At 37.4% G+C, this 14634-nt stretch overlaps 1 protein-coding gene across 3 annotated transcripts in view; it reads left to right on the top strand.

Annotated features, from left to right (window-relative positions):
- Positions 1-14634, top strand: part of LOC145462442 (uncharacterized) — a 72996-nt gene that overhangs the window by 45433 nt on the left and 12929 nt on the right. The window contains exons 5-8 of one of the 3 annotated variants that reach the window (XR_014041194.1): positions 3466-3547; positions 4550-4568; positions 8011-8051; positions 8999-9869. Coding sequence is in view for 2 of the 3 variants with exons in the window: in XM_081445974.1 (XP_081302100.1) it covers positions 3466-3547; positions 4550-4568; positions 8011-8051; positions 8999-9047 (191 nt within the window). In the remaining variant the exon portion in view is untranslated. Of the gene's footprint in view, positions 1-3465; positions 3548-4549; positions 4569-8010; positions 8052-8998; positions 10426-14634 lie in introns of those variants that run through there. The other 2 variants (XM_081445974.1, XM_081445973.1) reach the window with 2 other exon arrangements.

Below are 14634 nucleotides of genomic sequence, written 5' to 3'. Positions count from 1 at the left end.
TCATTGACTTGTACCTTAATTCGTGCAGTTCCTTGGCTATAAATGCGTCCACAAAACGACAAAACTAGTGCAATCGAAACTACTTACATTTTGAGAGGTTTTGTCAGTCATATCTGACAGTTAAACCGCAGTGAATGAAGGAAAACTCTCTCAATGAGCAGAGAAAACAGAAAACGTGGTGGGCCGAAACATGGTACGAGATGAAGAAGCACAGCACATGCGCATCTTTTCTTTTATAATGTGGTATCTAGGCCGCGGCCGCACAACATATGCACCAGTATTGCAACTATCAGTCGGAGAGGGGTGAAAGAGAAAGCTCACTTCTAAACTTCAAATTAAAATGTTATCTTAAGTTACTAAGAATGCAGCTCTATGGACCTCCCACCACCCTTGCCCCCCTTTAAATCAACACAGGAGGTGTTTTGATATGTGGTAAACAAATAAAGTACCCTTCTTTCTTTTTTGTTGTTTTGTTCTGTTTTGTGTTGCCCGTATTAAGAATATTAAGGAATAAGTGAAATAATACAGTACAGCTAGAGAAATCATGTATTCAAAATGCAGTTTAAGTTGATTATAAGTACCGTTGTCAGCTAAAGTGCAAGAAATTTATTGTAAACACCATTTATTTGTGTTGTTTAGTAGGGCAACTGTATAGTAATTAGTGTAAGTGTAGGTTATTGTAATTCAATCATTATAAGTAGTGTTAGTTTTTTTTTCTTCTGTTTAGTGTATCTTTGTATGTTGTTACCATTCCAATAAAATAAAATAAAATAAATAAAAAATATGATGTTGTGTATGATATTAGAAAATTCCGTGGAATTTCCGAAGAAAAGACCATTTACGTGAAACTTGTATTCATGCGGGAGAAAAAACACAAAAAGGGGATAGGTGAGCTTAATGTCACTTTGCTTTTTTAAATTATCATTTAACCCTTTTTGGGGGGGTGAGCAGGGAAGCGATTTTTCACTGATTTGTGGCTCTTAGCATTAGCCTTTCAGTGCGGCTTTGTTTTACAGTATTTACAGTTCCCTCTTTTGGCATATTGGGTGGTTTTCCATCATTCCGTCTTTTAGGATCTTGGGTGATTTTCCGTCATTCCGTCTTTTAAGAATTTGGGTGATTTTACATCATTCTGTCTTTTAAGAATTCGGGTGATTTTCCATCTTTTAGGATTTCAGGGGATTTTCCGCGATTCCATCTTTTAGGATTTGGGGTCATTTTCCGCCATTTCGTGAGTCCGGCTTTTAGGGTTGCCACACACTTGAGCATTGCTGAAGCTCAAGCAACATTCACAGATTTATTTCGTCTCTCTCCTCTCCCTCCCTGGTTACTGTGTACAGACAATTCAAATGACAGCTTCTTTGATTAGTACGTATATAATTATGCATGATTATGTTCTCTTACTCTTCAATGTTAATGTAAGACAGCCAAACGGTTGACATAGCAGCGACAGATACGAGTGTATGATTTACGAGTTTATTGACAAAAATAGCAGAGACAATAACAACGGGAACAAGGAACAAAAAACGGGAACGAGTAACAATGAAATACAATAAACTACAATAAGCCTAATGCTAATAAAGAGTAAGAATAAGCATAATAAGCTAACTTAGCTAAGAAATAACAAAGTAATTTGGTGCAAATAACAAGACAATTGCAAAAGGAAGATTGCGTGACAAAAATAAAGAAACAGGAAATTGTGTGACAAAAACTGTCTACATTTGTAGAGTATTACATGAAATGCAGAACTAAAAAGGGTTCATTAGTTACGGGATTACACAATAGTGCTAAGCTGTGTACAAGCTAGTCAAGTAATTACAGCAATAAAAACATGCTACAAAACATAAAGGAACAGAAATGAATTTGGATTTGTGCAAACAATCACAACTAATCAACAAGGATATGTGGTAGGCGAATAATACAACATTTACTAGCAAAAACCATAGCATAAACGAACAGAGATAAAGCTACATGCTGTGCTAGACTAAAGGTCAAGAAAGGTAAAGGAATAATACTAAACAAAAACACAAAACTAGTAAAGACAACTAAATAGCGACTGCTAACTGAACTAATGAAATAAAAGAAACGGACTAAACCTTAAGCCTTAAAGAAAGGTACAAATAAAATGAATAATGCACTACATACCAAGGGTTATTAGGAATTTAGCATCTGAACTAAACCAGTGCTTGACTTGAGAACTTGAGTATAGCTCAGAATAACCAACTGAATCAACTGAATTTGCTGAGCAAATGGTTGCCAATTTATAACAGATTTGAGGAAACTGTAGAAATAACTCTGAACCAGATAAGGCAAAAAAGTGTATTTGTTGCCCACGAATGCAGGATTACCCAAGGGAACTAGGAGGTAACTTTTCCTACACAACAGGATTTAGCTAAGAGAAGTGTGGGGTAATGAATCACCAACACATACCAAAATAAGGTGTGTAAGGAAACCAAACTAATGTGAGAAATAACCCAAATAGTAAGAAGAATAATAGCACAGCACTAATAAAAATAATTTGAAAATTAGAACTGAAAACACGTTAACAGTATGCAATTTCATGTTATTAACTAGCAAAAATTCTGCATTATCTTATATATCTATCACTTTACTTGTTTCTTGTGCTGGAGTATTTTTATTCTATTATATTTTAAGTAGCGAATGTTTTGATACTGGGAAATTAATTATTTAGTAAATCAAAGTATTTAGTTAATTATTAATAACAACTGTTTAATGCATCCAATACACTGCTTGGCTTATTGTGTTGTGTAATTTAGTAAAGTTTGTTACCTTAGATGTGAGCCTTGTCCTTTTATACTTCAGTGAACTTGATTGTTTCTGAGCAATGTAGTTGCTGCAGTCTTTGGATGATGATTCTAGTTGTGCCATGCACAGTGCGTTAACAAGTAAACTCTTGATTGACTTGTACAACTGGTGTACAATGTTCAGCAAAGCTATTCTTTTGAATCTTCCTGTAGAGCTTCTCGTTTATCACACTTTTCCAGAATGTGGACAACTTTAGAGCAGATTGTCTGAGAAATTGTCAGAAGACTAGGACCGTCTTGCTCAGTTTCTTGACATGCTTTGTTCAACTCAAGAAGTGAACAAAGCAGCAGATTTTCCCACCTTTTCCAATATCATCACTCAATTTAGATCAGACTGATATGTACCTATTACTTAGTCGATTGAAGAATGTGTTAAAGAAATTTTTCCATTCACCATTGTTGGATACTAAATAGTTATAATAACCTGGGTGCTTTGTCACCTCATATCCAACACAGGCTCTCTGAGTGGTTGTTGTAAATTAGTTCCCTGTGAAAAAATCATCCTCAGCAGTTCCTATAGCTATTCAGTTATTTATGTATGTATTGGTTTGTTTCTTCGTTCTTTTATTTATTTATTAATTAATTTATTTAATTAATTAATTACACCAATGATAATTGAAAAGGCACTTTTGTTGTTTAGGTATATTGGACTCGCAAGTATCCTTAAATGTTGCTGGTAATGGAAAGACTTTTGCCATCAAAGACAAAACAGGTCATCTGAGGTACTGTGATGTATACGTAAGAAAATTGGTATCACCACTGGCCACACGGGTAATAAGGACACAAATGCACTGGAAGGGAACACCATGCTCACTACATTTTGCTATCCCATAAGCACAAAATAATTTTGCTAAACCCAGGTACCCATCTGAATTGAGGGGTCTGGTTTGAGCCTTCCTGACCAGATTCATTCTGTTGTGTCTGTTCTTGAGGAATATGTTTAACTCTCACAGTGCTTCTCTCCACCCAGGTGTTCAAATGGTTACTGGCAAATTAAATGCTGTGGGTAACCTAGCAAAAACAACCAACCATTTTAACTTGCCAGATCTACAAGAAAAGAAAAAACAGCATAAAAACAATTAATGAATTAGGCAAAAACACTCACTACTCAGAATAGTGATTGAGAAAACTAAACAAGTTGAGTGAATAGAAAAAAAAATAATATGCTTTACCTTGGTTGCAACATGAAAAATCTAAGAGATAAAATAACAGAAAACAAGATACAAACAAATAGTCAAATGAATAACAAAAAAGAGAAAATGAAAAGTAATTTAACCACACCAGTTAATGATAAGGTGGTCAATTAATGGATATAGGTTTGTGTGGAACAAACAAAAATTTACAATAATAATACTAAGCCAGCATTATGCATTATAATTACGAAATGTTTAGTCACAGCTTGCTTAAGGGGGCAGAAGGATGAACTTTTTGATTTTTCCTCCAAACAATTATTCCAAGTAGGACCAGAGAAGTACAAACTAAATTTGCCATAGTTACTCTAAGTAAGTAAGTTGATTTTGATGCTAGTGCTGTATTTTAATTATATTATATTAATTATTGTGCTTAGATTATATATGCGAGAAGAAATTGTCAAAGGCCTAATTAATAATAAGTAATAAATTATGATGATACTGAGACATAAAAAGGGTAGTATGAATAGACACCAAGTCTAAATAGTGGTTTATGGGCTTGATTGACCATGTTTGTTTTCTTTTTTGTGTCAGGTGCACTTTTTGGGAAATGGTAAGCACAGTCCTCTATGCTTCCCCATTGAGTATATTTGTTAAGTCATGGTTGCACATGATTAAATGACATTTAATTGTACACACCCTTTCCAAAGTTGTGGGAGGCATGGTGAACCCATGGTTGGTTACCGTATCACACGAAGTCTTGGCAATGCTCTAATCCAGTGAATCTGGCTATTTTTCAAAAAACCTACATGGAATCACCATGACTCTACATGTTAACTCTATGCAGCTATAAAACCTGAAATATCTGGGTATTTTAGGTTTTCACCCTGTTCAATGGCTGAATCCACGCATGAATGAATCACATTCTTCAGTAGCGTTAGATGTCGTAAATGTTGCATACCTGTGTAGTGCCCTGGGATTTCACGTTTATGAAGAATTGCAGAATCCTAAATTTGATGAAAAGCTTGACTCAATTTCAAGTAAAAAAGTTCCAACGACTGCCATGCAAGAGCTGCTGACATTAGCATTCAAGTTGGCCCAGACTGGTTGTATTAGGACATATGCCACAGTAAATCTACAACATTTATCATTTGACATAATGGAGTGCTATATGTCCTATATTAGAAGTGAATGCTATTGCAAATGTAAATTCCTCTGAATGACAATATGCGTGCGTTGTGTACTTGGACACAAATAGAACTCAATAGATTGTCCCTCAAAGTTTACCCACTGGCTGCTTATATCAAGAGAGCTTAAATTTTGAAATAAATCAAAGAGGGTTTTTTAAGCCAACTCATGATATTTGAAAGGGTCACTCCTGTTTCGTGTTATATGTATTACAATGTCCACATTTGTGAATTCTTATTTTACATCTCCGATCCTTTAGTATTACCCTATTTACAGATTTTAAGACAGTCATAAAGAAAATGAACTTTTAGTAGTAGTTATAATTATTGTATTAGTAGTTTTAATTATTGTATTTTAATAATTTAATTGATTGATGTATTTTTATTTTATTTTATTCTTTCTCGAAGATATTAGCTCAATAGAGCTACTCTGATAATTCGAGTTGAAGTAAAGTGTATGTATGTATTTATGTATGTATCGAGTCAAGGGCTATTCTGATATCGATGTCTCTGTCCTTAGGTCCTGAGTTATTAAAAACATCTTTGTTCCTTCTTTGCTCATACCAAGATCCTGTTTTGTGGGTGTGGCTTGAACTTTTTTTACTCCTCAGAGGTACCAATTCTGAAACAACACATCACCTCCTGTCAATTTTTCTTCGGTTCAGTACCCTAAAAGGTACCGCAAAAGTTCCAGCTGCATACCTTTTGAGGCTTAACACCCTAAGAGGTACCAAAACTGCTTTTTTAACCACTAAAAGGTATGACAAGCACCCCCGTCATTTTTATATTGGAGTCCCTCCTCCAGGGATTCAGTATGTTCCAAGCACACAGTATTCTTGAGGCCACAGATTATATTTAAGCTAGCTATGCTCTCATTTTTAGTGATATTTTTTACTCTGCAATAGAAATTGACCAATATTCAATGTATAGAAAAACTGAAACTAAATGAAAAAATCGTTAGGTCCCGCTACTCGTTTCCAAGAAAAAAGATGATTTCTCTCTCCCAAGCCAAGCCATTTAGAAGAAGCTACCATTTTGTTTATGCGCGCTAATTGTGTGATATTCTGCACAGTAAGGATGTGCAATGCAATACAGTTAATCTGCCCATTGTTACTGTGCCTCCTTACTGTGCACAAAATACACATCACAACGTCACTCCATGCTATACATCAAGTGCGCACTCTAAAGAAGAACTATTTAACAATTAGACCCGTAGCCCTTGTGGGCTATGGGTCAATAGCCCATGAGGCGAAGGCGAATGGGCTATTGACCCATGGCCCTTGAGGGCGAAGGGTCTAATTGTTTTAGTATCACCCAACTAGCCGGACAGAAAAGGCAATAATAAAGTTAGCAAATGCAAGTTGAAGAAATATTTATTTGGAAATAAAACGAAAGAAAGCGCCAATTTCGCTACTCGAGGACTATTATCATCTAGTAGCGTAGCCAATTAAAATGCAGGATTTGCATTAGTCCACTAGTTGGGTGATACTAAAAGCAAGTATAGGGCTTGACACCTGGTGCACTAACTTTGGCTGCAATTGACTCTCTTAAATGAACAGTGATCCCCTCTTTTCTTTTTAATAGTAGATCACTTCCTTTACTCCATTTTAACAAAAAGCAGAAAAAACTCTGTACGTGGCAAGTTACAAATGTTTAGCCTTTTCTGCCCGGGTGGGGACTGCCATATAAAAAGGACGAGGGTGCTCGTCGGAAATTTTGAAAAGAACCCGTAAGAGGTACCGAGATCCTGTTTTGTGGGCGTGGCTTGAAATTTTTTTACTCTTATTAAAGAGGTACCAATTCTAAAACAAAACATCATCTACTGTCATATTTTTCCGGCTCAATACCTTAAAAGGTACCGCAAAAGCTTCCACTGTGGACCTTTTGAGGCTGAACACCCTAAGAGGTACCAAAAACGTTTTATAAACTCCTAAAATGTACGTGGAGCACCCGCGTCCTTTTATATGGAAGTTCTCCCTCTCTCGGGCGTTTCTGCTCAAGTGTTACCGTGTTATTTTAGTGCTTTATTTGTTGTTTCTTCAAGTTATAATTGGACACTTTCTTTGATATAGATATTTTGATGTTTTGGATCGAAAAAATGTTTATCCAAACAGTAAACCGGTAACTGAAATTCTAGAATGGGTAACCGATAACTGGTAACCAGATTCCAATTCTAAAAACGTACGATCTTCAGTGCGCCTTGTTTCGAAAATGAGCTTGGTGACCCCAGTTTTATTTACTTTTCTGCAAAATTTGGCCTTTGTTTTACTGCATGGCCAATTTAAAAAAAATCTTGACTACGAGTCCATCGTGTGTGACGCGAAAGAAAACCGCGAGAAAAAAAATTGCCGTTCGAAATCATGGGGGCAACAAACGCTCTTTTCTTGTGCTTCATTTGCGAACACGCTCGACAGACTAAGCGAAAGAGGGGCTACTCAAAGTCAAAAAAAAATCTATACATGCGGACATTTTGGGCGTGAACGCCCGTAAAACAGAAGTTGTAGCTACCTCAGGTATTCTGAGAAGGTTGTATCGCAAGAATTTACACGAGTTAACAGATTTTGGGGACGGAAAGAGATCGCCCAAGTTTACATTTCTGAAATTGCAAAAATTAAGTGACCTGTTCCAAAATGTACCCAGAGGTTCAGTATGTTTTATCATATCTGTAGGAAATTTGCAGACACTTTACACGGCATACGTGAGAGTTCTCTTGAAACATCTGTTAACTACCCACAATTCCCGCAAAACATTTAAAAGATAACTACATTATTGTGCTGCAGATTAATGTGTTTTACTTTTATTGTCTATAATAGCTGAAAAGCCGTACTCATATCTATTATTGTTCAATGTTGATTTTTTTCCTAACAGGATCGCCAGCTCCCGAGGTTAACAAGAGGGGAAATGCACAGGTGATTCTTATTATTTCTTAGCTGCATAATGTGTACACCAAATTAAGAATTTCAATTTCAATAGAAATTGTCATCAGTTCTGTTTAGAAGTTGTTATTTCATGGGACGTTTCAAAATAGCTTTCATAAATTGCAGAAAAAGCACAGAACATAGAGTAAAAAACAATTAATAATGGTAATGGATGAGTAGAGTTCAATTCGTCTGTATAAATCATACGAGTGATTAACAAAATCGGACGACCGCGGAGCGGGAGTCCGATTTGTTTATCACGAGTATGATTACAGACTGAATTGGACAATGCAAAGCCCTGTTACCGATTAATCAAAACTATGACAAAATTCGAGAAACGAACAAACCATCGATTGAGCGCTGAACGATTAAACGTCGTTATGAATGCTGAAAAACACAGCGGTTTACTCAATAAAGAGCACCGCAACAGCGCGCGCAAAAATGACGCATACTGTTCAGTTACAAGCATGACGCTTACACTGTCCAATTAGTATGGGTAATCATACGGTTTCGAGTTCAATTTGGAATTAATTTGTACGAGTGAGTTTTTCAAAAAGCTGAAATTGAAATTTCAGCTTTTTGAACAACTCACAAGTGCAAATTAATTCCAAATTGAACGAGAAAAATCGTATGATTACTTATTAATAATATAAACATGAAAAAATTCGCCTGGAGGAGGTGCCGGAAGATCTCATTGCAGACAGGAAGTGAGCATTTGACGCGGATTTGACACTTTATTTACTGATTGGCTGATGAAGATCAGCTGATAATGCTACGAACTCAAAGCGGTTCGTTTAAAAATATTTGCACATGGAATCGTCGAAGAACGTTTTCAATAAGATTTACAAGAAATTTGTAACGAATCTCAAACCAAAATAAGGCAAAAAGTATTTCAAAACTCATCGTTTAATCGGAGTCTGAATCGCTCTCGATTATAGGGATGCGACAACGCTTAATAGGCTTCACACTTGGAATGGCTGGTCTTGAAGACTTGCAGCTCTTGAAGTTGAATGAAACCTGGCAGTAGTTGAAAGTGTTCAACAGATTTTGTTCTTGAGCTCTCATCATTGTCGGATTGAGCGATGTGGAACTTTGGTTTAATCCAAACGCTGAAGAATTGGGCATCGAAATCGTTTGCAATGGCATTCGCGCTCTCGGCGGTTGAAGAAATTGAGCTGAAGACGCAAGCGGCTCTTGTTGGTCATGAACTTCTCTTGATACTGTCGGTTGTGGATTGAAGTTATTCCTCCCTAAAATGGCATACGAAAGCTGTCGCTGTTCGTCTTCATTTGCCCTGTCGTAGTCGTTTAATGACTGGATGTTCTTGTGTCCTGTGACCTTTACAATCCCCGACTGCTCGACGTTCGCTTTCTTCAATTTGCTCACAACAGTTTGCGAGCGCTGTGGTTGGTGAACTTTTTGTCGCTGCTCTCAAGAATAGTATCTGCCACAATGCTCTTCATCATATCATTTATTTTGTTTTCCCCCATTGGTTGTACTTTAAACCACACGTTGTCACCTGGCCTCCTGTTTGTTTTGATGGAGAGGTAAAATGGACCAGTCGTCTTCAGGTTTTGAGGTCGGCGACTCATAAACTGCTTAAAAAGAGCTACTGGGCATCTTTCTCCACCAACGGCAAACATTCGTGGCTGAAAATCGCGGTGCTTTGTGTGCAAGCCTCCTTGTCAGGTTTTGGTCTGCCCTTCAGTGAACTGTAAGAACTCCATGCCATTGTCGTCTTTGCAAAGCTGGAAATCATCCACTTTCATGTCGTGATGTTCTTGCCGGCCGCGGAGGCCAAAATGCTGGGTAAGTAACCACATTGTGTTTACTAATGCCTCTGGGAATTGCGGTCGTTTCGCCAACGACTCCTTCGCCAACGTCTTAGGTCGATTCGCCAACGTCCTAAGTCGTTTCGCCAACGTCCTACTGGTCAATTCGCCAACGTCAAATATCCAGTACTAACGAAAAAAAAAGCTGCTTATTGATGTTTGGAATGCAATCCTGATCCTTGAGTGATCCTTGGGTCAAGAAATTTCAAGTCACTGCCAGTTTCACTTGACTGCCTTGAGATCAATTTGCATGTTTTTGATAGTTTCACAAGCCGGCTCGTGGGCGCTACATCGCGGTAATTTTCACGGTGAAAATTGACTGTTGAATACCAAAGTCCGATGGCTTTCAAAAGTTTGATGGCTTCCAATTCGCTGATGATACATTACGATGTAAATTAACATTATATCTTTTCCTTTTTCAAAAGCAAACAGAGTTCGTTTTAATTTTCCAGCCTTATAATCGAGTTAGAAATAAAATGGAACGTCAAGTAAATAACAACAGCAATTTTATTACAGTATATAGTATCAAATATTTACAAGCACAAAAACCTATGAAACCTATTTACAAAACCTGATTCAAACCTATATTTATCTGAAACCAATTCATCCTATTTACAGAGAAGTTCTAGTTCGCACGAGCTGTTCCGTTAAGCCGAGAACAAGTCTGGAGTAGTTGCGTGGCAGTCTTTTCGTTGTTCTCGTACTCTTCCCAGCTTGCAAATCAGGAGTACCCAACGACACTTTAACTGGAAATTTAATATGTGACTTCCCAAGCACTGATTCTGTGCTCCCACGTCAATTACCATTAATAAGCAACTTTCCTGGGAAAAAAATATCCGCTCTTCACTGCTAGCAAGATCGACTTTATTTCATAAACTCCCAGCCAGACATAATGAAAATTTTGAATACCGAGCTAGAAAAATGGCAATTAGCCAAGTAGCCAGCCAGCAGTAAAGAGTAACATTTTAAATGCCAGCAAGGCAATTATAGGCGAAAAAATGTTCTGGCCAGCGTTTTGACCTAGATTAAAAACAAACGCATCGTTTAGGACCTTTATTCAACAGCCTATTGTCTGTTGACTATTATTAGAGACAAATTAGGAATATGTGGTTATTTTTGCCGCTATGAGCAAAATCTACACTTTGATTATCTTATCCCTTGAAAAACAATACAACTTACCATTTATGTTTAAGCGGATCGGACAAGGTGTCTCCCAGCACGTTGTTTTCCGATACTTCAGATGCCTTCCAGGTTCAGCATACGTGTGACAGTTTGGCACTTTACGTTCTGACATACATACATACATACATACATACATACATACATACATACATACTTATAAAACGATTATAAAACGATTCACACTTATGTTTAAAATAAGATCCCTCTAATCCTTCTAGACATTCAGATCAAACTTACTTTCACCAAAGAAATGCTTGTTGCAAAATTTCTTTTATATAATGCTGTAAGGGAAATGAACAAAAAATAATATTGAAGTCCTTTACTACTACATATCGGCCTTACTTCTATATTGCTAGCCCAATAATGATTGTAATTTCAACAACAGCAACACATTTTATATGTTTACCCCGATTTATTAGTTTACAATTACTTCTAATGATTTTTTTTGAAAAATAAAGGGTTATGCCAGCTCCTTAAAACAACCAAAGGGAGCTGGTTTAGTGCTGATTAGTAACACCATGTCTACCTCAAAAGCACTGAAAAACGTGTGTTCCTTTTTCTTTGGACAACTGTCTTCTCTGAGCTTCCCACTCTGGAATTGCGAGATAAAAGTTTATAAACCACATTAGAATCTTTATCATAAAATGAGTAAAAAAAATCTTGATAATACATACCTTGAATGTTGGTGATCCATCTCACTCCATGTCACTGATCCATGCCTTACCCAAGACTGCAAAGCACTGTCAACACAACTTTCACAAAATTAATTTAACTTGAAAGCTAAACAACCAAAGACACTCACATTCCTAGAGGTAGTTTACCGTAAAAATTTCATAAATACCCATCGAAGGGATGTTTAAAGCCGTTCACCGTTAAAGTTTCACACAGTAAAGTGCAAAGTTTCGCAGCAAAGACCCCGGCATTGTTGGGATGTTACAGGCCGTTCACCGTAAAAGTTTCACACAGTTAAGTGCAAACATTCGCAGCAAAGACCCCGGCATTGTTGGGATGTTACAGGCCGTTCACCGTAAAAGTATTGCTATTAACAGCATCAACCCTCGTTAACTCGTTAACAAAATGTATCAATCAGATCAATGTAATGTTATAAATATACACTGGACGATCAGCATAAAAGATTCACAAACTTAATCTCGTGATTTCATCAACAAATTTGCTCATCTTTTCCTGGGCACCTGTCCATGACATCGGGTAACGTTTGAAGCATCTTTAGCTGTGCTTCTTATAGTTCACGCAATTAATTTTACACCTGAAAAATGATATGTTTCAGAAAATGTAACATACTGCACAATCCCTCTTATACCGGCGTCCTCCCCACGTCCACACACATGCATCCAAATACGCATATAGCCACGGACACATAATAATATACAAAATTGGTGATACTATCGGACCCCTCAATGTAAGATCTAGATCAAGAACTCTGTTCACAAAAATAGCTCATTCATGAGAGAATTCAATGAAATGTCTTAGATTTTAACTGATGTTACATTGCTGAAAATTACATTCCCTGGGGCAAGTCAAAGAAGCAAGGATTTAACTGTTTAAGAAAAATAATTGTGGAATAATTTTTTACCGCTCATTTCGTCATCAAACTATAACCAGAAGCGTGAATTCAGTGAATGGTGTGAACTGGTGCCACGCCCCTCCCCTATTTTTTCATGTGCCATGTTTCGCGCTTTGCCTTAGCTACATGAACTGAACCGCGCGATAATGTTCCACCACAAAATCACTGTCCGTGCCATCATAAAAAGGACAATAAGGTGAAATGTCTCCATTTCCGGTAACAACGTAGCCATGCAAAATAACTTGTTCTCTAACAGAAACTGAATGTGCGAAAAACACGGGCGTTAACAAATGGGAACACATAAGAAATTAAATTACACATTATTGTCCTGGCGCTATCGATACTGAAAGAACGAAATCTGGAATGATATGATTGCCTTCTGGTCTTTTCTCACCTTTGACATGGCAAGCCTTTGTATTCCCTTTTTAAATCCCAAAGTACAGTACAATTAGCATTGAACTAGATCAATCAGGTGTGTTGGTCAAGAGCCCTTTCAGGGGAAATTTTCGGCGATATCAAAAGGCAGCAATAGGTAATCAGCCTTCAGTTATATAAAGAACACGATCGCACTTCAGTAAAGAAACCGATGGAAACAATACTTTCTTACACCGGGAAAAAATAATCATTTCAATATCTCGTCAGTTTGTCCAAGACGCGGCAAATGTGTTTCAATAGCTCATGTTTTAACGTTCGACGCGTTAAAAAGCGCTCATCATCGACTGCAGCACCGGGATCGGATTTTACTGGTCGTTAAAATTACAGAATTGAAATTACACTTGGAAGTAGGATCACTGTGGATGAATGCACTGACAATTTCGAAAACCCTTCCAAGTTCTGAGACATATTAGGCCTTTGCTTGCTTTCACTGTCTTCACTGAAGCTGCACTTTCCGTTGGGTTTGAAATACAATAGAGTGGCGAAAACAGTTTGAAAACCTGCGCCGGCATTTCCCGCACACATTGCTTAAACATTATCACTGAATATTAAATATATAGGCTGATTCAGCTAGTTCAACTCCAAAGTAGTTCTTACCTGAACCTTTGAATTTATGAGTGGAGTCCTCAGAGTTCTCTGGCTGCCAAACCCTCAAACAACTGGTCGGCAAAATCTGATTGCGCTTGAAACCGACCGTTGGACACAAAATTATACGGGAACAATGTTTTAGTTACAAAATATTACGAGGTTACCGCAGTCTCACCGGGCCTCAGGCAAAAATGTGAAAAGACTGCACGAACCAACAAACATCATCACCAGATAACCAGTTGTCTCAAGGTAGAACATGAAAGCAGAACAGGCGATCATTTTCCGCGACCGGATCAACGGCGGTGAAACATGCAACTGAACGTGGGAAAAAGGAGCGTCAAGGGAAAAGAAAACGATCTAATTTCACACTATAAATGACAGCAGAACAGACTTCTATTGTTTGCTGGTAAATAAAACTTTAATAAAAAACTAACATTATATTGTAAGCATGTTTTTAAACAAAAGGTCAAGCAGTCAGAGAGTGTCAAGTGACACACTTCAGTCAGTGGTTGCATCCGGAATGTAATTTCCAGCCAGAACTAATTAGTAAAACCACAATGTAAGCTATTTGAACACCAAAAAAAATTTTCCAGCTAGCTAGCTCTCGATAAGCTAAATTCTCAGCAAGATTCTGTTTAATGTTAAAATTCCCAGCCAGCTCAACTTTAGTCTGCAGAGCGGATATTTTGCGGAGCGGATCCGACGGGTACTCCTGGCAAATAGCTTAGCCTGGATATTCCTAGTGACTCTACGTTGAATTCGTTTAAGTTTATTGTCTGATACAAGCCTGATACAACACACACAAGTGAAGGTAAACTTTTATTTGGATGTTGGCGAAGCGACTTAAGACGTTGGCGAAACGACCGGATACCGCCTCTGGGGTTGTACTTCCGAACTTGCTCTCCTTCCATAGCACTTCTTCTTCTTCTTTCGTCAAATTTCTTGCTTTGTT

Source organism: Orbicella franksi, chromosome 12 (genome assembly GCF_964199315.1).
Source record: "Orbicella franksi chromosome 12, jaOrbFran1.1, whole genome shotgun sequence".
In the NCBI taxonomy this organism is placed as follows: domain Eukaryota; kingdom Metazoa; phylum Cnidaria; class Anthozoa; order Scleractinia; family Merulinidae; genus Orbicella; species Orbicella franksi.
This window is presented reverse-complemented; position numbering and strand designations above follow the sequence as displayed.